Genomic DNA, 23191 nt, shown 5'->3' on the forward strand with positions numbered 1-23191 from the left:
GATGATGTAATCTGCACCTGCGTCCTTTTCGTGGTGTCTTTCGTTACCTGGATGATTATTAGACGTCGTGCATGTGGCTAACGCTACAGCTAAACAGGCCTTTCCATCCCGAGACCAAGCTTATACATTTTTGCTTTTTTCTCTTAAATGTTTTTTTGATTCGTTGGTTTTTACTATCAGTGGACACACGTGGTGGTGATAGCCCTCTTTCAGCTGTTGGATAAAAGTTTTGTTTTCAGAAAAGTGACAGGCACACTTTGGGAAGTCAGAGACGATTAAAGACGGGACATCCGCTCGATTTGTGTATTTGACAAAACATGGATGTAAGCTCCGTGTCCTGTAGACGAAAACTCAGTTTGGAAATTCACAGACGGGGGTCGTCATCAGAGAGTGATGAGAGATAACCTGATGCTTTCTTTCACACACGCTGTGGGTACTCTGACAGAAGCACAGCGAGGCGTTCAGACCTGTTGGAGACATGATTTCATTTATGATACAGAAGCAAAGGAAAAAACATCGAGACAACACAAAAGCACGTTTCCACTCAGAGAAACATCCAGACGACAGAAAACAGTGAAACCTTTAAAACGTGGTGAAATGTCCCTTTAAAGGTCGTCCTCTCTGCAGACAGAGGCCGTCTGTCAGAGTAACTGAAGGCATGAAACAGAAACTGTCCCTGATTGAAGCATGAAACTGGTCTTTAACCGTCTGAAGAAATCCTGCGGCGTGGAAACGGGTCAGGAGAAAACAAATCCTAAAACACAGGAAGTTCACCTTCCTGGTTCCTCCAGGTGACAGAGACCTGGTCCTGGGTCTCCTCTGAGCTCTGTGGTCTCTCTGTGGTCTGTCAGTGATCTGTTGAGGACCCAGAGCCTGTGTGATCTGGATCAGAGCGGCGTCAGTGTGAGTCCCGGTCCTGCTCTGGGGTCAGATCCTCCTGCTGGTGTCTGTGGTCCGTCTGAGCGCGCTCAGTTCCTCTGGACCGTCGTGAGGATTTTGTCCTTCATTTGCCTCCCGTCACTCGTGGTAGTACGCCACCAGGACCACTTTAGCTTTGGGGCTGTTGGCAGCAGCATCAAGCAGTGGCAGCGGCGGCGGCGGCAGAGGAGGGGACGCGGTGGAGTTGTGATCGGACGGAGACGGGACGCCCTGACTGGCTCGCTGTGAGGAGTGTGGCGTGGGATGGGCGCCGGACGGCACGGGGGGACAGGCGTGCTGCTCCCTCTCCTGGCGGAAGGTGCGGAGCGTCTTAGTTGCTCGTGAAAACGTCTTTAAGGTGGAGCCTCGCTCGGGGGCGGAGCATCTGAAGAAGGCCAGGAAACACCTGTAGAACTACACACACACACACACACACACACACACACACACACACACACACACTGCATTACTCATGTGATTAAGGAATTCTGTGCTTGTGTTGACTCAGCTTTGGCGCCCCCTGTGGACAAATGGTGCAGCTGATCTGTCTTTTTTTTTTTTCAATTGAAAATCTCATCTTTGGGTCTAAAGGAGCTACAGGAAGTCTTCCTCCAGGTGTCAGACTTTGGCCTCTTTTTTTTTGTTTCCCTGCAGCGTTCAGTAAAATAAAAAAATCCTAATCTGAGAATTTTCACGAGGATTCAACCAATTTTTCGTCTGATTACAGCTCTTTTCAGGATGATCATCGTCTGCAGGAGTTTTACAGATTAAAGTTGGGGCACGTGCATCAGACAGACTGCAGACATTTCCAACCAGAGCTGCAAAAATATCACAGATTCTGGGTCAAACAGCGCCGTGAGACTGGGTCAAGGACGGGAGCTCAGAAGTCAGGAGTTTCATCATCATCATCATCCTCTCTCCTCCCTGAGTCCGTCTGGGTCCAGACGGCAGCAGGCCCCCCTGGATAAACGTAGTGTACTTAGTATACTCTCTTCGTCCACACGTATACTTTAAGTCTACTACATTTCCCCAGGGCGCCACGAGTCCAACAGGCGCCACATCAGACTTTCTGAAATCCTGAATCCTTCACGCTGCAGGAAGACGTGCGAGGGCTGGAGGAGCTGAGACCTGCAGGGACGGAGGACACGCTGACGTCACCGTGGATTAGAGCTGGATTCAGACTCAGATTGGGATCTTAGGGCTGAGGAGAGACCAAATCCCCGACTGTCGCTCCAGATCTCTGCTCGAGTGTGTGTGTGTGTGTGTGTGTGTGTGTGTGTGTGTGTTTTAAAGACAGACAGTATCTAAAAAAATCCCCTGTTTCTGTGGACGTTTATAACTCAACCTGTGCTGTAAACTCTGCTGTCAGCGCCTCCTCTGTCTCTGTCTGTATCTCTTTAAATATAAATATCTGTTGATAAACTCTCGGTGTGTCTGCAGAGCTTCGTTCTGTTTCTACCTTTCCACTCGTACCTGAGGCTCTGATTTGTAAATTCCTCCAGCAGCTCATCCATCTCCCCTCCTGCTGCTTCTCCTCTGTTATATAACTTTATATAACCTCACACAGGAAGTTACCGCTCCACGCACTGAAGTTACACCCTGAACCGTTCTCATGTGACTAATGCAAAGTGGGTACACTGTAACCTTTGACCTCTACAGCTCAACCAATCAGAGCCAGGAATTGTAACCTCCTTTCCTCCAACAGCTGATCAGGCTGGGCCTCAAACACCAAGGTCTGCCCCCAGAGCGCTGACCAATCAGGGTGAAGGGGGTTTGTGAAGCAGGAAGTGTCCAACAGAGGCTGAAATAAGAGTTTCTAAAACACCAGGGAGAGAAAAACTGAGATTTCTTGAGTTTTTAACCATGTAAAGACTCTACGGAGGCACCAGAGGGACAAAATAAACACCAATAAAAGCACAGCACCCCCTCTTTAAAGTGAAATGTGATCGCACCCTGAGGAGGGGACTCCAGGCTCTGGAGGCCAGAAGCGGTGAACTTTCCTGCTCCCCTCGGGGTCCCTGAAGCACACACGGTGCGTTAGCTCCTGCAGATTCACAGGTTTCAGGGATTGGCTGCGACTCTGAGGCTCTTCAGCAGAATGAGGAGACGATGTGAGCTCGTTAACACAAACAGTGTGAAATTAAAAAGCACATCCTCGTCGGCACATCCCACGGCAGCAGCTCAGGTCTGCGGCTTGAATCTGTGCAGCGCTTTAAGTCTTCAACTCGCCTCAACACACTGCTGCCATAGGTATGGGCTGGGAGGAACTGAAGACTGAAAGCGCCACGCAGCGCGGCCTCCTGAGCGCTTGGCGTCCTGACAGCGGGGATGAAACGTGGCGGAGTCTGAATCAGTCATCAGAGGAGGGTCAAAGCTCCGACGGTCCTCAAGGTCCCTTTACCGCACACTCTATTCTACTCTATTCTACTCTATTCTATTCTATTCTATTCTACTCTACTCTATTCTACTCTATTCTATTCTACTCTATTCTACTCTATTCTATTCTATTCTATTCTACTCTACTCTATTCTACTCTATTCTATTCTATTCTATTCTTCTCTATTCTATTCTATTCTACTCTATTCTACTCTATTCTACTCTATTCTATTCTATTCTATTCTATTCTATCAGAGTTACCCACAGTCTCCTGCTTTCCTCCAGCTCAGCTCTCAGCCTCTGTCTCCTCCTCTTCCCTCCTCTCTGCTCTGTCTGTCCTCCTTTCTTAGTTTTTTCTTTTTCTCCTTTTACTCCTCGACATTTCTTTGTGTCAGTGGCTCCAAAATCTCTCGTTTCTTTTTTTTTTTTTCTCTTACTTTTTTCTTCCCCTCTTCTTTCCTCCCCATCACTCCTCTGTTCTTAGTTTCTTTTTCTTTCTTTCTTTTTTCTTTTTTCTTTCTTTCTTTCTTTCTTTCTTTCTTTCTTTCTTTCTTTCTTTCTTTCTTTCTTTCCCTTTTCTTCCTTTCTTTCTTTCTTTCTTTCTTTATTTCTTTCTTTCTTTCTTTCTTTCTTTCCTTCTTTCTTTCTTTCTTTCCTTCTTTCTTTTTTCTTTCTTTTTTCTATCTTTCTTTCTTTCTTTCCTTTTCCTTTCTTTCTTTCTTTCTTTCTTTCTTTCTTTCTTGCTTTCTTTCTTTCTTTCTTTCTTTTTCTTTCTTCCTTTCTTTCTTTCTTTCTTTTTTTCTTTCCCTTTTCTTCCTTTCTTTCTTTGTAACTGTTTGTTTCATTCTTTCTTCCTTCCAGTCTTCTCTTTTTGTTCTTTTTTATTTCCTTTTTTTCATTTCTTTATTCCTTATTTCTTCACATCTCCTTTTCTTTCTTTCTTTCTTTCTTTCTTTCTTTCTTTCTTTCTTTCATTTTCCGTCACTTCTTTCTTTCTTTTGTTTCTTTTTCTTTTCTTCAATTTGATTTCATCCTTTCATATTTTTTCCTTTCTCCCATACTTTTTTCTCACATCCTTTCTTTCCTCTTATTTTCTAACTTTATTTATTTTATTGTTTTCATTTCATATTTCCTTTCTTTCTCTGTTTTGTTCTTTCTTTTAATGATACCTTTGTCCCTCTTTTTTTATCATCAAGTCTTTCTTTGGTTTATTTCTTTTCATTCTAATCCTTTTTTCCTTTCATCTTTCTTTTTCATATTTTCTTGATTTTTCTTTTTTTGTTGTTATTTTTGAATCAGTTCCTCTTATTCCTTTTTTTCTCCATCACTTTCTTTCTTTCTGTCTTACCTGTGTTTTTCCTTGTGTCTAACATGTATTGTTCCCTTATTCCTTGTTTCCTTCCCTTCCTCCCTTTCTCTGTCTGTCTGAGTGTCTGTTTCTGAGCTGTTTACGTTCACTTTGCTTTGACAGAAATGTCGTCACCTGATCTCCTCCTTTACCTGTGTCTTTTTCGGCTCTTTTGTGTATGTGTGTGTGTGTGTGTGTGTGTGTGTGTGTGTGTGTGTGTGTGTGTGTGTGTGTGTGTGTGTGTGTGTGTGTGTGTGTGTGTGTGTGTGTGTGTGTGTGTGTGTGTGTGATTGTGTGATTGTGTGTGTGTGTGAAACAGACAGAGAGCAGGTGTGATATGGCACTGACACTATGCTAATAATGTAGCACCTCAGTTTTTATCTGTGTGTGTGTGTGTGTGTGCGTTTGCGTGTGCGTGTGCGTGTGTGTGTGTGTGTGTGTGTGTGTGTGTGTGTGTGGAGGTGTAAATGAGGAGAGTGAGGGTCTGGTTTCACCTCCCTGGTCTCCTCCTGGGTGTGAATCAGGTAACGAGACCTTTAATTGGACCTGATGTCAGACCAGGATCAGGTGATGCTGGCCCAGCCGTTAAAGGGCTGTTACGCTCTTTTTCTGAACATTGGTTTAATGTAGCTTTACATTGCAAAAAAAAAACTCTACTGATCTCAGGCTGAAACACTCCAGAAGCCTCCCCCACTGTTGCCGTGCAACAAAGTCAGTCTGTGTTTGAATGACAAATTGGCAGCAGAGGAGAGAGGAGGATTTTTTTTTTGTTTTAAGTCAGATTTTTGATTTCTACGGACCTGGACTTGGAGCCTGTCTGAACCAGTCATCTTTATTTTACTCTTTGAAGAAGTTTCACCAATCTGTGATGTCATGAGTTGAGCTAAAGGAAACAGAAACTTTCCCACATTTAGTGTTAACATCCAACGTTTTAACCTGAAACAAAAACCTGATCAGAGATTTAATATCCGCCTCCGTCTGTGACAAATAGTTTGGAGGAAGTCCAGCCGTCAGCCTGCAGAAACCTCATCCATTAAAGAGAAACTCTCATTAAAGCTTCAGGCTCGTCTCTTATTGGACCCTCGTTAATGAGCAGCTGATTTATCATCACATCTCAGACTCTTTCTCCACTTTAATCCAAAAACTTTCTGTGAAAACTGAAAGGGATGAATTTTGCAGCTGTGACTCTTACACAACAAACACCGTTTCCTCTCTCAGGTGAAAACCTACTTGGCAAAAACTGCAGATATTGATTCAGACTCCGCTGCTCGCATCTTTTATTCCAGCCAGATGAAGGAAAGGTCAGCGCCAGCCGAGGCTGAGAGGCTGTTTTCTGCTCTTTAACGAAAATAAACACACCCAAAGACAAAAACCTGGTTCAATGAAAAGTTCTGGAGGCTAAAAAACCAACAGAGTGATTTTTCTTTCTTCCTAACCTGAGACCAGATCTGAGCCCTGCAGCCCACACAGCGCCGCGCTCTCCACCAGCAGCGCGGAGACCGGATCAAAACCAAGAGCTGAGGAAAACAAAACATGGAGCAGCCGACGACTCAAAAATCATCGCCCAATAACATCTCTGTGTTTCCTTTGGCGCTGACAGGAAGTGAGAATCCACTGGCGGCATTAAGCAACATGAAGTGACAGGAAGTTCAGGCCTGCAGATACGTCTGTAGGATAAACGTGTGTGTAAACATTATCCAGACGGGAAGAAGTCGACGATTCACATCAACACTTTCAGATCAGTCGGGTTAACTCTGCGTGAGCTGCAGCTGGACGCACACACTCAATCTGCAGATCTTCACACCTCACACACCTTCCTGCGGCGTTGAGTCATCACGCCTGGACACTGAGTCCACCATTATTCCTCCCACACTCCTCTGATGATCCCGTCAGGAACGCTCCAGCTGCAAACACAGAGAGACGAATCAGGAGGAGAGGAGGCCTCACCTGTTTGTTCATGAAGACGTAGATGAAAGGGTTAATGACGGTGGAGAACTTGGCCAGGAGAGACGGCGTGATGGTGGCCTCCGGGGTCAGGAGGTCACGGGGGCCGAAGGTGGCGAGCAGGGCGGCCACGCCGTAGGGGAGCCAGCAGATCAGGTAGCACACCACCATGGTGACGACCATGAGGAGCACGCGCTGCTCCCTACGCCGCGTCACCACCGAGCTCACGCTGCGCACCTGGGAGACGAGGAGGAGGATGATTAACCTTCATCACCAAACACAAAAATACATCACAACAAATAAAAACATGTCAAACATTTCCACTCTGTGAAACGAGACGCTTTTATCCAAGTGTCTTCAACCTGTGGCTCTGGAGCCTCATGGGGCTCTTTAAATCTTTTGCGGGGGCTTCTTGTAGCTTTAAAAATATTATCAAAAAGATGAATTTTTATTTTCTCATTTCTTTTTTTATTAAATTTTTACAAAGGGTACTGGCGACACATTAGAAAACAAGAAGAAATGATGAGTTGGCTGTAAAATCAGTATGTATTTAAATTCAGGTGTTTTTTTAAATCTGCAAATTTTGCAAATTTTTAAGAGTTCAAGCATTTTTTTAATTGAAGCATTTTTTTAAATCTTAAAGTTATTAAAATATTTTCAATTTATTTAAAATTCAATTTTTTCTAATTTTGCAAATGTAAATTTTTTTAAAAAAACTGCACTATTTAAAAAAAATTGCAATTTTTTATAAAGGTTTTGATTTTTTTTTATTTTTCTTTTTATTTCAGAAGTAATTGAAATATTTTCTATTTATTTGAATTTATTTTTATCTAATTTTGCAAATGTTTAAAATTTCAAAGGTAATGCACAATTTAAAAAAAAAGATTTGCAATTTTTAAAAAAGGTTTTGCATTTTTCTTTTTTATTTCAAAAGTTATTGAAATATTTTCATTTTTTTCAAATTCTTTTTTTTTTTTGATTTTGCAAATGTTACAAATTTCAAAGAAATTGCAATTTAAAAAAAGTTTTGCAATTTTTTTGTAGTTTTAAAATATTTCAATTTTTCCATTTTTATATGTTTCAAATGTTTTTGAAATTTTTAGATTTTTTTTTTTAAATAAAATAAACTAAAAACATCAAATGTACAATTTCATAAACTTCAAAAACTGTCCCTTTTAGATAATGATTTAATAGATTTTACTACAAATATAAAATTTTCTACACTTTAAACTCTTTATTGTGAAGATAAAGTAGATTTTGTGGCTTCTGATTGACTTTAATCCAGGTGAGCTTCTTGATCTTCTCAGCCTGCCAGGTTTATTACTGTGTATGAGAGGTAGACATGCACAGTTTGACTTTGATTGGTTTACCTGGAGGTTTCCCTTAATTATGACGTAATCTGCACCTTTCTGTTTTCATGGTGTAATTAGTTAACTGGACGATTATTTGCAGTTGTGCATGCGGCTAACGCTGCAGCCAAACAGGTTTACAGCCTGGTTCAAAAAGTGTCTCCTGTCTGAGTCACTAACTTTACTATCAGCACAGGGGACTAAATGTTTCTAACTTTGCCGTTCAGAGGGTATTAAGATCGCGAGCTCGTCCAATCAGAGGCACAGCTCAGGTCACGTGACCGACAGGCGCCCTGTAGCTGTACGCGAAGCCTTTGCCACCACCAATACGTGATAGCCGATCTGCTTCGTTTTCCGTTTCAGAAACAGACGTCAGGGAGACCACGTCCACATCAAGTCAAAGTCTTTCCACTAAAAACAGAAAATGCTGGTTTGATTCAGTGCTCCACCTGTTGGTGCACGGACAGTTCCTGCTCTGTAATCTGCTGACTCAGGGAGCTGACGTGAATCTGAAGAGAGAGCACGCTGAATATAAATCCTCAGACTGATTGTTTCATTTCTCCACTCGAGGAGCTCTCAAACGGCGCAGACAGCTGCTCTCCTCCTCTACAATACCCAGATCTGTGAATCCATCCACTTTATACGCCTGGATCTGTTCCCAAAGCTTCAAAAGCTCCAAATTATGCTGAAATATGGTTTGTCTGCTGCAGTATAATCATCTCAGCTGTGCTTTTCTTTCACAGCACTCTCTACACTCCGCCGCCACCAACTTTTCCCATCCAGCTTCTCCGTAATCCTGCCGACAACAGCCAGAGAAACCAGGAGCACAGAGAGATCTTCCTCTGGAGCTTATTTTAAATCCGTCTCTGAAATATGGGTCAGATTGATGCAGAGTTTGGCTCAGTGTTTCCTCTCCCGGAGCTCTGCGCTCTTTAAACCCTGAACCATCGCTGTGGATCCAGAAGCTGCTCTGTGTGTTCGTCTGTTTCAGCCTCGGAGTGTGAAAAGTTGTGATTTGTTGAACCTGAATCTTCCTGATGAAGCACAGACTCACAGAGACGTGTTAAAAGTAAAGAAATGAGCGACCATGTGAGAAAAACAACAGGCGGCGCCGCGACAGTCGACTTTTCTCTGACCCTGAGAGTGAGGCGTGAGTCAGCTTTGACCTCTGTGGAAACCTCCGTCTGCTCCTCCTATCCTCTCCTCCTCTCCTCCTCTCCTTCTCTCCTCTGTCTGAAACATTTAAGAGTTTTCTGCAGTTTTTATGTCGGCTGCAGAGGATCTGATTTTCTGGGTGAAGAGAAACGTGTTGATCTGGCTCGGTCTTCGTCGACTTCAGCGACTTGAAGCACTTGTGCAGTTTCTTGTATTGAGACTTTATTCTTATTACAAGAAACCTGAACTGAAAGTGAAAGGGAAAGTAAGACAAACTCTTGGTCAGATTTCAGTCTTTGCTGTGCAGAAAACTTGATTACCCCTGAAAAGTAAAACTACCCCCTCAGGGGAAAATACGGGCCGTGTTTCCAGACATAAATGATTAAAAGCCAATAAATCTGCAGAAATGTTATGAGATAGCGCATTAGTTTGTTTCTGTAGTTGGGTTTCAGTCTTTACAGTCCCAGCTGGAAGTCTTCTGTCTCAAACTCTCAAACCTCTGAGCGTGACTCTGGCCTTAAAGTCGATCATGAAACGGAGTTGGACATGGACCAGCCCGGCTCACAGACTTCTGGAGTTTGCCTCCGGCTGCTATTTCTGACTTCATGACTAAGATGTTTGAAACTAATCTCCTAAATCTGCGCCCTGCTGCGTGTTTAGAGATGTTTGTGATGAAGGAGCTGCTTGTTTACCACCCAGCTCTGTTGATCAGCAGGAGTGAGTTTCAAACTCTTAATTACCAAACGAGCTTCAGAGAGAGCAGAGACGAGACTGGATGTGAAATCAGAACGACTGTGGAGAAGAGTTTAAGAGGAATCCCAGGAGGTTTTTAATGAGCAGAGATAAGTTACTACAAATCACTTCATCCCTCTGATACAGGGCTCTGCAACATTTATATCATAGGAGACGTTTAACCTCAGCTCGGCTGGATTAAAGTCAATCAGGAGCCACAAAAACTACTTTATCTTCACATAAGAGACTGTAAAATGTATGAAGTGCTACACACAGTTAAAAGCTAGAAAATAATTATCTTAAAGAGTTTTTCAAAGTTTGTGAAATTGTACATGTGATGTCATGTTTTTATTTTAGGTTTGCAGGGAAAAAAAATAAAATTTGAAATTTAAAAAATTTGCAAGAATTAAGAACTATTTTAGAACTAAAAATAATTGCAGAACTTTTTAAAAATTGCAAAAATTTAAAGACTATTTATTGGAAAAATTGCAAAAAAGGAAACAAACTTTAAAAAGTTTTTAAAAAATGTAATAACTTTTGAAAGTCCCCCCAAAATGTAACATTATATATACTAAAAAAATAGCTTTAAAAAATTGCATTTTTTTCAAAACTTTGAAAACTTTCAAAAGATTTGCAAAACAAATTAAGAAAATTTGAAATATAGAGAATTTGCAAATTTTTCCAAAAGTAATAAAATTTGAAATATAGAGAATTTACAGAAATGTTTTTTGAATAAAATAAAATTTGAAATAAAGAAAATTTGGAAAATGTACAAAAAATAAAATAAAATTTGAAATATAGAGAATTTGCAAAACTTTACAAAAAAAAATAAATTTGAAATAAAGAGAACTTGCAAAACTTTACAAAAGAATAATAAAATTTGAATTATAGAGAATTTGCAAAACTTTGGAAAAAAATAATTAATAAATTTGAAAAATAGAAAATTTGCAAAAATTCGAAGTGATTTTGGAGTTTCAACATTTTTTCAAATACAATTTGGACTTCCAAAAAAATGCAAAAGTTTCATAAAAAATTGAAACTTAAAAAAAAAAAAAAAAAAAAAAATTTTGAAAGAATACCTGAATTCATTACATATATGATTTTAAGCTCAACTTTTATCTTTTTTTTTCTAGCTTGTTAGCTAATGCTTCTCCACGTATCAGTCATGTATATTAATCCATCACATTGTCAGTTAAATGAATCCATCCACACAGAATTAAAATCTGTATTTTCTTCTAGATTAGTCTTTTCGTAGATTTAGTTATTAGTTATTAATCATCAACACCCTCTGTAAGAAAAATACAAATTCTTTATTGAAATAATTTTTTTTAAGCTACAAGGAGCCACTGCAAAGGCGTCACAGGGCCGCATGAGGCTCCAGAGCCACAGGTTGAACACCCTTGGTCTAATGTTTAAAACAATGGCTGCAAACAGATACCATCCTCCACACTTCCCTGTTATAATCCTTATAGAGTGAGCAAAGTGTGCTTCGTCAGCCGGACAGGAAGTCAGCTGAAAGATGGACAGACAGAATATTTCACACCTCAGCACCGACCGCCCGGACTCATTCTTGTTGGCGGAGATGATGTGTGCAGAACTGTGATATGTTAGGACGTGTGACAGTACCGGGTCAATATTGGAGCAGACACTGTCACAGGAACAAGGACATGCTCCATCACGGGGAGTTAATGAGGAGGAAAGGTGTTAGGGGAAGTGACAGCCCAAGCAGCCGTGGTGTTGTACTCGTGTGACAAGACAAACACGGAGCGTAACACGGGCAGAGGACGGTGTGTCGGTAGACGTTTGGATTATGAGCAGAGAAATGAGAGGACGTCCTGCTGAGAGGAGGACAGACCTGGAGGCAGGATTAATGCTGACGCCATGAATCAGTGAATCTCACTGTGCCAGGAAACAAATCTGCAAGCAGCAGATTTATCCCCGATTTACAAATTCACTGCTGAAAATAAACAAAACAACAACAAGCTATCTGCAGATATAAACTTCTCTAACCCTGTACGGTGATGGGCTGAGATGCAGCTTTCCCTGAACGATGGAGGCCAGCTTCTCCTCTCTCCACAGATGAATCTTTTCTTCCCACCTGAGAAATAAGCTGGCAGGTGTACGAGCGAAGGCTGCTGCTGCAGTCAGCTCTAACAAATATTGGTGTAAGCCGGAGGGACGGTCACAGAGAGCAGAGGAGGCCCCGCGGTGAGGGCCGCTGACAGCTGCACCGAGACCCAGGTTTTCATAAACTGCAGTTATTAAGAGAGTCCAACTTTTACAGGAGTGTGTCCTGATGTGACCGCACACAGCTTCCTGGATCCATCACACACACACACACACACACACTCATACACACACCGTTAGCGTGCCTGTTTCAGGAGTGTTTGTATGGAAATGGATCGGTCGTTGCTGGCAGTGACTGGTTAACGCTGTGGCTCATTTTCTCTCTTTATCAGACGCTATAAAAACCCGTTATGGAGCAGAGAAAACACGCTGCAGCTGTGCTACGAGCACCGACGCAGATGTAATCACTATCATGAATGTAAGCTATTAGGCTAATAACTGAGATCTGAAAAAGGAAACTAATGATGTCATCCAAGCAGATGGGTGCACAACTTCACGATAAGGAGCATTAAAGCTAAAAATAAACCAAACATGCTGCTGCTGGTGTCAATAAAGATGATTATCAGTGTCAAATATAACTCAGAGCTGCTTCAGGGTGATAAAACTCAACTTCCTCCAGCCCCAAGATACAGTACACACACAAACGTGTTTTCGGTACTTTGTGAGGACCACGTCCTGTGATTTCTGAGTGGAATACAGGACATGATGAGGTTATAAGGAGCTCATCCAAGTATTTCATGAGAGGACTTTGCATAAAACCAGAAAGTTGCTGGAAATGACTTCATGTGTGTGTTATTAGGGATTTAAGAAGTGTGTGTGACCATTTGTGCAAAGGTGGAAGTAATGAATTAGAAATACTCAAGTTACTGTCATTAAGTTGATTTTTAGGTACTTGTACTTTCATGATTTTTTTTTCAAGTGTGTAATTTTACTCATACTTGAGTTCAATTTACTCCATGTAATCCACTTCACTACTTTTAAAATCATAGAAAAAAGTCTCCACTGAGCATGCCCACCATTTGGATCAATATTCAACCCTCCATCTTTGTATTGGAGCCAATAAGGCTGTCTGAAAATCACAGCGCCAATGATGCAAGGAAGGGAAAACTCAAAAACTGCAAGCACAGGCATCTGGAGGTGAAATACCAACGCAACAGAGTTGATACTTGAGTTAATACCTGACGAGTTCCCGTGGCTACATCCAGAGGAGTTTATGTTTAGTTTAGTTTATGACGCTAATGTGAGTATTCTTCTTGTACCTTTGCTATCAAACTCTCAAACCCATGCTGTTGGAGCATTGTGCAAATGGCAATGAGGTTACAAATTGGGACCATAGTTTGTATACAGAGTGGACAGCGTGGCTCCGCCATTTATCATTGTAAGGTTTTGAAGCCAAAATTCCTCCGTCACAGTCTGTGCAGTAGAGACTGTGAGGGATTCTGGGAGAATCTGAGTGGAGCTGGGTGACAAAAATAATCTTTTTTTTTTCTTTTGCTTTCGAGAGTCTAATCTCTTCCTGACTCTACCTCCAGACATATTTTACAATCCCTGAAAAAAATACACGAGAACGGCCTCTGTCAATCATCGTTAAACATTATAAATCCTCGTTTTTAACCTCGTATAACTAATGAAAACGAAACTTTTCAGAATAAAGAGGACCTGGATACAAGACAGACAAATGATATCTTCAAATCACCACAACAATCAGACGTGAGAAACATTTCTACCAGGTGTATTAATTTTTTAAAGTTTGACCACAGCCCATCTGGAATGACTGGGGAGATGGATTTTTTGACCTATACTGCAGCCAGCCACCAGGGGGAGCAGTTTTTGTGGAGACCTCACTTCGAGCTGAGCAAGCGGACGTCCATGTTTTTTACAGTCTATGATTGGGACTGCTCGCAGATTAGTCTGCAAAACTGGAAAAAAAATTTCTAGTCGAAACTGTGTGTGTATGCGTGCATTATCATTCATTCATTTTCTGAACTGCTTATCGTGTTCAGGGTCGCATGTGGCTGGAGCTATCCCAGCTGTCATTGGGCGAGGTGCGCGGTACACCCTGGACTGGTCGCCAGCCAATCACAGGACTGACACACAAACTCACACCTAGGGACAATTTGGAGCGGACATTTAACCTGGTGCACATGTTTTTGGACTGTGGGAGGAAGCCGGAGGACCCAGCGCCACCGTGGCTTACCATTTATTTATTTATGTTACAGATATACAAATTACAGAATTAAGAATGTGTTGGGAAATAGATTTTTTTTTTTTCTTGCGATGATCCAAAATGTGTTCACAGTTGTGACTTAAAACAGCAACATTTCCACAAAGTTTCACCAAATGTACCGCTCACTCATATGATGCTAACAATCAGACATGAGCTCAGATTGTTTCCTTGGTTGATGAGTTTTTAAAAACATGTTTTCCTACGGTGTTAGTGGTAGTGATGTGATGAAGTCCTGTTTGAACATGATGTGCAATGGTTTAGAGACAGACTGATCAGCACCATGACATCACTCTGACATCACATCTGATCAGTTTGAATGTCTGCTACTGACAACCCAACTAAACATCCTTTGTTTAAAAAGTCATTAATACTCTGAGTAGATTTGTACTTTTACTGAAGTATTTTTTAACACCACTTCTTTTACTTGTAATTCAGTATAATTTTAGCAGTGTTACAGTAAATTTTAGTATTCTCTTCACCTCTGAATTTATGTGATGACTTTTACAAAATGTCCCCGACAGAAAGTTTTTCCATCAGCAGCTGGTCCTTACGAGACCATAAAAACAAGAATGCACACACACACACACAGCAGATGTACTCACATTCAGCAAAACTCTGTGAATGACTTCATATGTGTGTGTGTGTGTGTGTGTGTGTGTGTGTGTGTGTCATTAAGATGAAAGAAGCTCATTCAAGCGTTTTATTCAGGGACTTTGCAAAAATGTCTCCAACAGAAAGTTTGTCTATCAGCATCTGGGCCTCATGGGTACATAAACACACACACACACACACACACACACACACACACACACACACACACACACACACACACACACACACAGAGCCCAGATGTAATCACATTCTGCCAAACTGTGAGGATGACTTCATACGTGCGTCCTGCATGCTGTGTAAGCAGGGGATTATCCTCCCTCCCCTGTAACCTTACACCTCGCTGCTAAGAGACGACAGCACATTCACGCTCACTCACACACACTCACACCCAAACACTCACACACTCTGTCAGACAGACGGGTAAAATTAAACCCATCCTGCGCCTGATGCCAATCTCTGTCACCTTGGGCGTTTCTTCCTGATCGTCTGCAGAAAGCAGCGTCTGGCTCCGGCTCGTTAAGGAATCTGGCAGAGATCTGAGCTCAGCGCTGGATTACAAAACCGTCACATTGGAACAAAGCTGTGAAAATAATTAGGACTGATATCAGCTTATTAACCGAAACGGTTATCTGCACACTTCTTGTTTTCATATTCTGGGAACATGTTTGTTGTAATGAGCTGAATCACTTATCAGCACATTTGGATGATAGTCCCAGATCCTGGAGCAGGTCTCGTGTTGTGATCTGGACTCTGTTCAGCTCGACAGCAGACACAAACACTTATCTGTCACTCTCCAGGCCAGCTGATGCCTCTGTGAAATGTTTTTTCTGAATCAGCTGAATCTGAAACAGCTTCCTCAAATTTCACTCTGTGTTGTTTGTGTGTATTACCAGAAATGCCTCTGGCGCCGCCCTGCTGGATGCTTCGAGGAACTGCAGATTGAGCACATTAGCTTCAGAATCAGACACACTGCAGCTTCATGAGCGCTGACAGGAAGTGGGTGAAGACAGAAAGTAACACAGGGAGTCTATCCTGACATTTAGTGAAGTTTTAAGGAGTTTTGTGCAAATGTGAATGAATCCTCATCCAGGTGTAAGCATCAGTTACAGTGGCCCTGAAGTGCAAAACGCAACCGCAAAAACAAAACACACACAATAAAGAAAAGAAACACAAAAAAGAAAACTCTCACAAAAAAGAAATCACACACACAAAAAAAGCACACACAAAAAGAAAACTCAAAGAAAAAAGAAAGCAAATACAAAAACGAAAAGAAACACAAAAAAGAAAATAGAGACCAAAAAAAGCAAACACAAAAAAAGGGCAAAAAAAAGTGAACACAAAAAAGGGCAAAAAAAGTGAACACAAAAAAGAAAGAAACACAAAAACGAAAAGAAACACAAAAAAGGAATACAAACAAAAATAGTAAAGACACAAAAAGAAAACAAACACAAAACAGAAAAGAACCAAAAAAGAAAACAAACACAAAAAAAGAAACACAAAAAGAAAATGCACACAAAAAGAAAAGAAACACAAAAAAGAAAACTCAAACAAAAAAGAAAAGAAACACAAAAAAGAAAACTCAAACAAAAAAGAAAAGAAACACAAAAAAAGAAACACAAAAAAAGAAAAGAAACACAAAAAAGAAAACTCACACAAAAAAGAAAAGAAACACAAAAAAAGAAAAGAAACACAAAAAAAGAAAAGAAACACAAAAAAAGAAAAGAAACACAAAAAAGAAAGCGAACACAAAAAAGAAAACAAACACAAAAAGAAAGAAACTGTTTGCTTTCTTATTGGTGTGAGTTTCTTTTTGCGGTTGTGTTTTGCACTTCAGGGCCACCGTAATCAATCCAGCGCTTGTTGTGCTTCACCCACAGAGCAGAGTAACTCCATCATGTATAATCTCCACCAGAGGAGCAGCATTAAAGGAAAAAGGTCAAAGCTCTTGTTTCCTCTCGTCTGCCAGTTTGCATCGTTTTCCGTGGCGCAGAGACGTGACGAACGACGCACCTTTCTTCCTGCTCTGTTTTTATAATGTCAGAGAAATGTCACCTTAAGGCGCCTCTGGCTCAGCGTCCCCACAGGCTCTGCACAGACACAGGCATGCTACATGAACCAGCAAATGGTGTGGCAAATCAAGCTCCTGTGCAAACAGCATCAACACCTGAGCACGCGGCGCTCCCAGAGAGCGGGCGCCGCAAGCACGAGCAAACAGAGCTCAGCCTCCATGCAAAGTTAGGAGAAGGGAAGTGAGGTCAGAGCTGGATCAGAGGACTACAGCGGCCTCGTTACCTCTGTGATGTAAAGCGTCAGTTCCTGAACTCTCACCTGTCTGATGGCGTGCAGCAGGCGGCCGTACGAGTACACGATGACGCAGAACGGCAGCACCAGGCAGAAGGTGAACAGGCAGATGATGTAGGAGATGTTGTTCGCCGTCTGCGTCCTCCAGTCCACAGAGCAGGTCGTACCGGGTCCCTCGGGCCCGTACCTGCTCCAGCCCAGCAGAGGGGGCACAGTCCAGACCATGGAGTAGAGCCAGGAGAAGCAGATCCCTGCCAGCGCCGGGCGGAAGTTTCGGCCGTCGGCGATAGTGGTCGCCATCATGGTGCAGTAGCGCTCGTAGGAGAGGACGGCGAGGGAGATGAGGGAGACGATGCCTGAGGGGAGAGAGGGTCAGAAAGATGAGACAAGGTTAAATAATCTGAGAGGATTAGATGTTAGTGAAGGGATGGACACATGTACAAAGTCTTATCTCTAACCACAGATTATTCTTCTTCAGCATTTTATTACTCGGGCTGCAGCGCTGCCTTCTCCTACGACCAATGGTAGAGCGTCTTTACAGCACGTAGCCTGCTGCAGCTAACAGAGGAAAGTGCTGCTAATGCTGCTTTAATACTGGGTTAGTCTCTGGAAACTGGTTCCTGTGAGGAGGTTAGATCAGGCTTCAATCCATCAGCATCATTAGCCTTTTATGCTAAACAACCCCCTCATCAATTCTTTACAGAGCAGCTACACCTCACATCCACTCTTCGCTACAGCTAGCTTAGCTTAGCTTAGCAGATGATAACAGTTTCCCAAGAAACATATTTCTTCATATTCAAAATATTCAATATGGTAAACATCTCCTTATTTACCAAAAAACATTTAGGAAACATAGCGCTAGCTTGATGCTAAAGTATATGGGAAATTGAATTGAAATGCTAGCACAGGCTTCTGCAACTTTTACTTTCAAAAGAGCAATTTGTCTCAGCTCACCTGGATTAAAGTCGTTCAGGAGGCACAAAATCTACTTTATCTTTATCATTAAAAACAAACCAGTGAATAAAAACTCGAAACAAAGTTTAAATTTAGTGAATAATTTTTCACATGAGATGATTTTTGAGTTTATAAAATCGTACATGTGAAGTCTTTTTTTAAATAAATCTGCAAAAATTTTTGAAAAAATTGAACTTTGAAAAATTAGCATGAATTTAAAACCAAAAATGTGAAAATTAAAAGAAAAAATCTTTCAAATAGAAAAAATAATAATAATAATAAATGCAAAATTTCAAACAATTTTAGATTTCAAAAAAAATAAAAAATAAAAACATAAAAGAAATTTAATAAAATTGCAGAAATATAACATTTTGAAAAGAGTAACTGAATTTGCCGACATAATGTCAAAAACCTTATTGGTCTTAATCTTTGAATGAGTCCATTTTCTGCAACTTTTGTGAACAAGTTTGTTTTTGTAAACAAAACTACTATTGTGAAACTTATGAAGCGTCATGTTTCTTGATCACTTCACCAAAGTTTTTGCAACACTTATACCTGAGTACTGAGTAAAGCATAAATTCTTAGAGTTTAAAGAGGGGGTATTTTACTGTTTCATTTTGTAATCATGGATGTTCAGACTGAGCGTGTGCAGATTTTCAAACCTCTGCGTATTCATGTGTTGCAGAAATCCCTGAATCTGTGTGAGATCCAAACGTCTTCAGTCTGTGATGCTAATATTTGACCCTTCTTTAAAATCTCACTGTATTTTATCTCCTCTTTAAGATTTTGTCCAGTTCCTGTTTTTGTTGGGACATTAGATGAGTGTTTCTCACATGTACAAACACCTGATGAACAGAGCAGAGACGGTCCAGTCTGTGAAGGTCTTTTGTAAATCAGCTAATCAGCACACAGGCCTCTTCACCTCCATCATGTCTGCATCACTCGAGTTCAGAGCGTTTGATTACCCACAATCACCTCAGTGTGGACAAGAGCGTCTGATTGGCTGACACCACATGGTGACACATCAACAGGAGGAGTAAGAGTCTTCAGAATAATGGAATAAATTATATGTGTGTGTGTGTGTGTGTGTGTGTGTGTGTGTGTGTGTGTGTGTGTGTGTGTGTGTGTTTGCAGATGGATGAAGAGGGCGTAAAGAGCACTGGGTTTATTAGTTCGTTAGTGGAGCTCTTTGGTTTGATGATGCAAGAGAAAATCACATGTTCAAACCTTGGGTCAAAGACTTGTAAGATTAACAGACTCAGGCTTTGACCTCAGATTAACAGACTCAGGCTTTGACCCCAGATTATCAGACTCAGGCTTTGACCTCAGATTAACAGACTCAGGCTCTGACCCCAGATTAACAGACTCGGGCTTTGACCTCAGATTATCAGACTCAGGCTTTGACCTCAGATTATCAGACTCAGGCTTTGACCTCAGATTAACAGACTCAGGCTTAGACCCCAGATTAACAGACTCAGGCTTTGACCTCAGATTATCAGACTCAGGCTTTGACCTTAGATAACCAGACTCAGGCTTTGACCTCAGATAACCAGACTCAGGCTTTGACCTCAGATCAACAGACTTGGGCTTTGACCTCAGATCAACAGACTCAGGCTTTGACCTCAGATAACCAGACTCAGGCTTTGACCTCAGATTAACAGACTCAGGCTTTGACCTCAGATTAACAGACTCGGCCTTTGACATCAGATTATCAGACTCAGGCTTTGACCTCAGATTAACAGACTCAGGCTTTGACCCCAGATTAACAGACTCAGGCTTTGACCTCAGATAACCAGACTCAGGCTTTGACCTCAGATCAACAGACTCAGGCTTTGACCTCAGATGAACAGACTCAGGCTTTGACCTCAGATAACCAGACTCAGGCTTTGACCTCAGATAACCAGACTCAGGCTTTGACCTCAGATTATCAGACTCAGGCTTTGACTTAAGATCAACAGACTCAGGCTTTGACCTCAGATTATCAGACTCAGGCTTTGACCTCAGATGAACAGACTCACGCTTTGACCTCAGATAACCAGACTCAGGCTTTGACCTCAGATAACCAGACTCAGGCTTTGACCTCAGATTATCAGACTCAGGCTTTGACCTCAGATTACCAGACTCAGGCTTTGACCTCAGATCAACAGACTCAGGCTTTGACCTCAGATAACCAGACTCAGGCTTTGACCTCAGATTAACAGACTCAGGCTTTGACTTGGATTATCAGACTCACGCTTTGACGTCAGATTAACAGACTCAGGCTTTGACCTCAGATTAACAGACTCAGGCTTTGACCTCAGATTAACAGACTCAGGCTTTGACCTCAGATTAACAGACTCAGGCTTTGACTTGGATTATCAGACTCAGGCTTTGACCTCAGATTAACAGACTCAGGCTTTGACCTCAGATCAACAGACTCAGGCTTTGACCTCAGATCAACCAGACTCAGGCTTTGACCTCAGATTAACAGACTCAGGCTTTGACTTGGATTATCAGACTCAGGCTTTGATCTCAGATTAACAGACTCAGGCTTTGACCTCAGATCAACAGACTCAGGCTTTGACCTCAGATCAACAGACTCAGGCTTTGACCTCAGATTAACAGACTCAGGCTTTGACTTGGATTATCAGACTCACGCTTTGACGTCAGATTAACAGACTCAGGCTTTGACCTCAGATTAACAGACTCAGGCTTTGACCTCAGATTAACAGACTCAGGCTTTGACCTCAGATTAACAGACTCAGGCTTTGACTTGGATTATCAGACTCAGGCTTTGACCTCAGATTATCAGACTCAGGCTTTGACCTCAGATCAACAGACTCAGGCTTTGACCTCAGATCAACCAGACTCAGGCTTTGACCTCAGATTAACAGACTCAGGCTTTGACTTGGATTATCAGACTCAGGCTTTGATCTCAGATTAACAGACTCAGGCTTTGACCTCAGATCAACAGACTCAGGCTTTGACCTCAGATCAACAGACTCAGGCTTTGACCTCAGATTAACATACTCAGGCTTTGACCTCAGATAACCAGACTCAGGCTTTGACCTCAGATTAACAGACTCAGGCTTTGACCTCAGATTAACAGACTCGGCCTTTGACCTCAGATTATCAGACTCAGGCTTTGACCTCAGATTAACAGACTCAGGCTTTGACCTCAGATTAACAGACTCAAGCTTTGACCTCAGATTAACAGACTTAGGCTTTGACCTCAGATTAACAGACTCAGGCTTTGACCTCAGATAAACAGACTCAGGCTTTGACCTCAGATTCACAGACTCAGAAACTTAATAATCTGTATTTTTCTTCTCTGTTTGTTGAATTCATTGTCCACAGTTTGCTCTTCCTCCTCCAGCCTCTAACGCAGCGTGTCCTCTTCCTCACCTGCATGGTTTTAACATTCACTTCCTGTCACAGTCTGTGCCCTGGCAGGGTTCAGGAGGACCTTATCAGTCCCTAACGGGGGCTCTAACTCAGACATGACCCACTTTGATTCTCCACCCTGCATGTTAATGTCCTCGTCACCTGGGGCCCGCTCCGTCCTCCCCCTGCTCCTCTGTGGAGAGGAGCAACCTCGTGTCCTCGGCCTGAGTCGGCACAGGAGCTAATCCTCTTTCTCTTTCTGTCTTTTCTAATTTGTGTCCCCATCTTTCTCTTTTGTCTCCGTCTTTTCTTCTTTCTTGTTCCAGGTCCAGCTGACGGTGGAGCCAAACAAACAGTTTCTGCCGTGGCACTTCTCGCTCAGCAGCACGTCCAGCTCGCACACAGGGAGCCCAGCAGCTCTGACCTGGAAGTGGACTTGTTTAGGTCATCCTGGGAGGAGCCTCAGATACACACCTGAGCGATAAGGTGAGGGGATGAAAGGGAATCAAATTTCACACGAATGCAGCTGATGAGCTCTCCTGACTCAGTCTGACAGGATTTTCCTGCTGCTTTGTTTTTCCAAGATGTTAGTTTAAAAAGTTTTTATAAGAGTCAGAGCCTCAGAAAGCAACAAACTTCAGTCTCCGATTATGAAGCTGATGCTGAAAAACTGCAGTTCCTTCAGCGTCCACTAGAGGCTGGCAGTAAAATCACCAGAAACACACACACAGCCATTCAAAAAGCCGATCTCTACCGAGGAAATAACCACAGCATTAAACTCATGAGCTCTGCAGGATTAAGATGTTGCTGCCTACCGTAGGCTTCAAAAATCAGCTTCAGAAACAAACTGATGACATCACAGAGACTAAGACAGGTCAAACTTAGTATTATCCATCCTGAATAATCCAGCAAAATAAGACATGTTTGTCATTAAAGAGGGGTTCTTTCCCCTTTTTTAGTCTGTCTTCTGCCCTACATGCTCTACAAACCCCCTTTACTCTGATTGGCCGGCCCTTTGGAAGAAGAGCTACGGGCTAGATCAACTAGATCTGCAACTTTTACTTTCTTAGGAGCCATTTTGCCTTTTATTACCTAGATTAAAGTCAATCCAGAGCCACAATCTACTTTTTCTTCACAAGTAAGAATGAACATGATAGTGAATGAAATTCTATACAAAGTTAAGATCCAGTGAAAAATTATCGAAATGTTTAGATAATTTGTTTTTAATTTATACGTGATGTCTTATTCTTTTATTTATTTTAAATTTGCAAATATTATAAAAATATATAAAAATTGAAAAAAAAATGGAAAAAACAAAAAAGCAAAAATGAAAATAATAATAACAAATTTACAATTTTTTTAAAAAATATACAAAAATACAAAAAAATCAAACAAAAAAATGCAATTTAAAAAAAATATATATATACAAAAATTAATTTAAAAATGAAACAAAAAATTGCATTTTTTTTAATATACAAAAATTAACAAAAAATTGCATTTTTTTTTCAAAATATACAAAAAAAAAAAAAAAAATGAACATGGAAACAAGAAAAAATTGCATTTAAAAAAATAAACAAAAATGAAAAATGAAAAAAATTAAATAAAGAAGCAGAAATTTTAAAAAATGAATTATAAGTCATTTGCTAAAAAATTCAAAATATTGCAAATATTTATTAAAAATTATAAAGTACAAAACAAATTCAAAAATTTTCTACAAAAATATGAAATGGTTAAAAATATAAGCCAAATTAAAAAAAAAAAAAGAATGGAAATGTAAAATCTTCA

The 23191-nt window shown here is 41.2% G+C and overlaps 1 protein-coding gene across 1 annotated transcript in view; it reads right to left on the bottom strand.

Annotated features, from left to right (window-relative positions):
• Positions 1-475: 475 nt before the first annotated feature.
• The window catches only part of tmtopsb (teleost multiple tissue opsin b), a 29901-nt gene continuing 7185 nt past the window's right edge, over positions 476-23191 (bottom strand). Inside the window, exons 2-4 of the mRNA XM_074693586.1 lie at positions 17117-17445; positions 6590-6823; positions 476-1332 (exon numbers count right to left, since the gene is read on the bottom strand). Coding sequence (XP_074549687.1) covers positions 1018-1332; positions 6590-6823; positions 17117-17445 — 878 coding nt within the window. The 3' untranslated portion in view covers positions 476-1017. The remainder of the gene's footprint in view (positions 1333-6589; positions 6824-17116; positions 17446-23191) is intronic.

Source organism: Halichoeres trimaculatus, unplaced genomic scaffold, assembly GCF_033239565.1.
Source record: "Halichoeres trimaculatus isolate MK-OKI-2021-1 unplaced genomic scaffold, fHalTri1.1 fHalTri1_scaffold_18, whole genome shotgun sequence".
Lineage (NCBI taxonomy): Eukaryota > Metazoa > Chordata > Actinopteri > Labriformes > Labridae > Halichoeres > Halichoeres trimaculatus.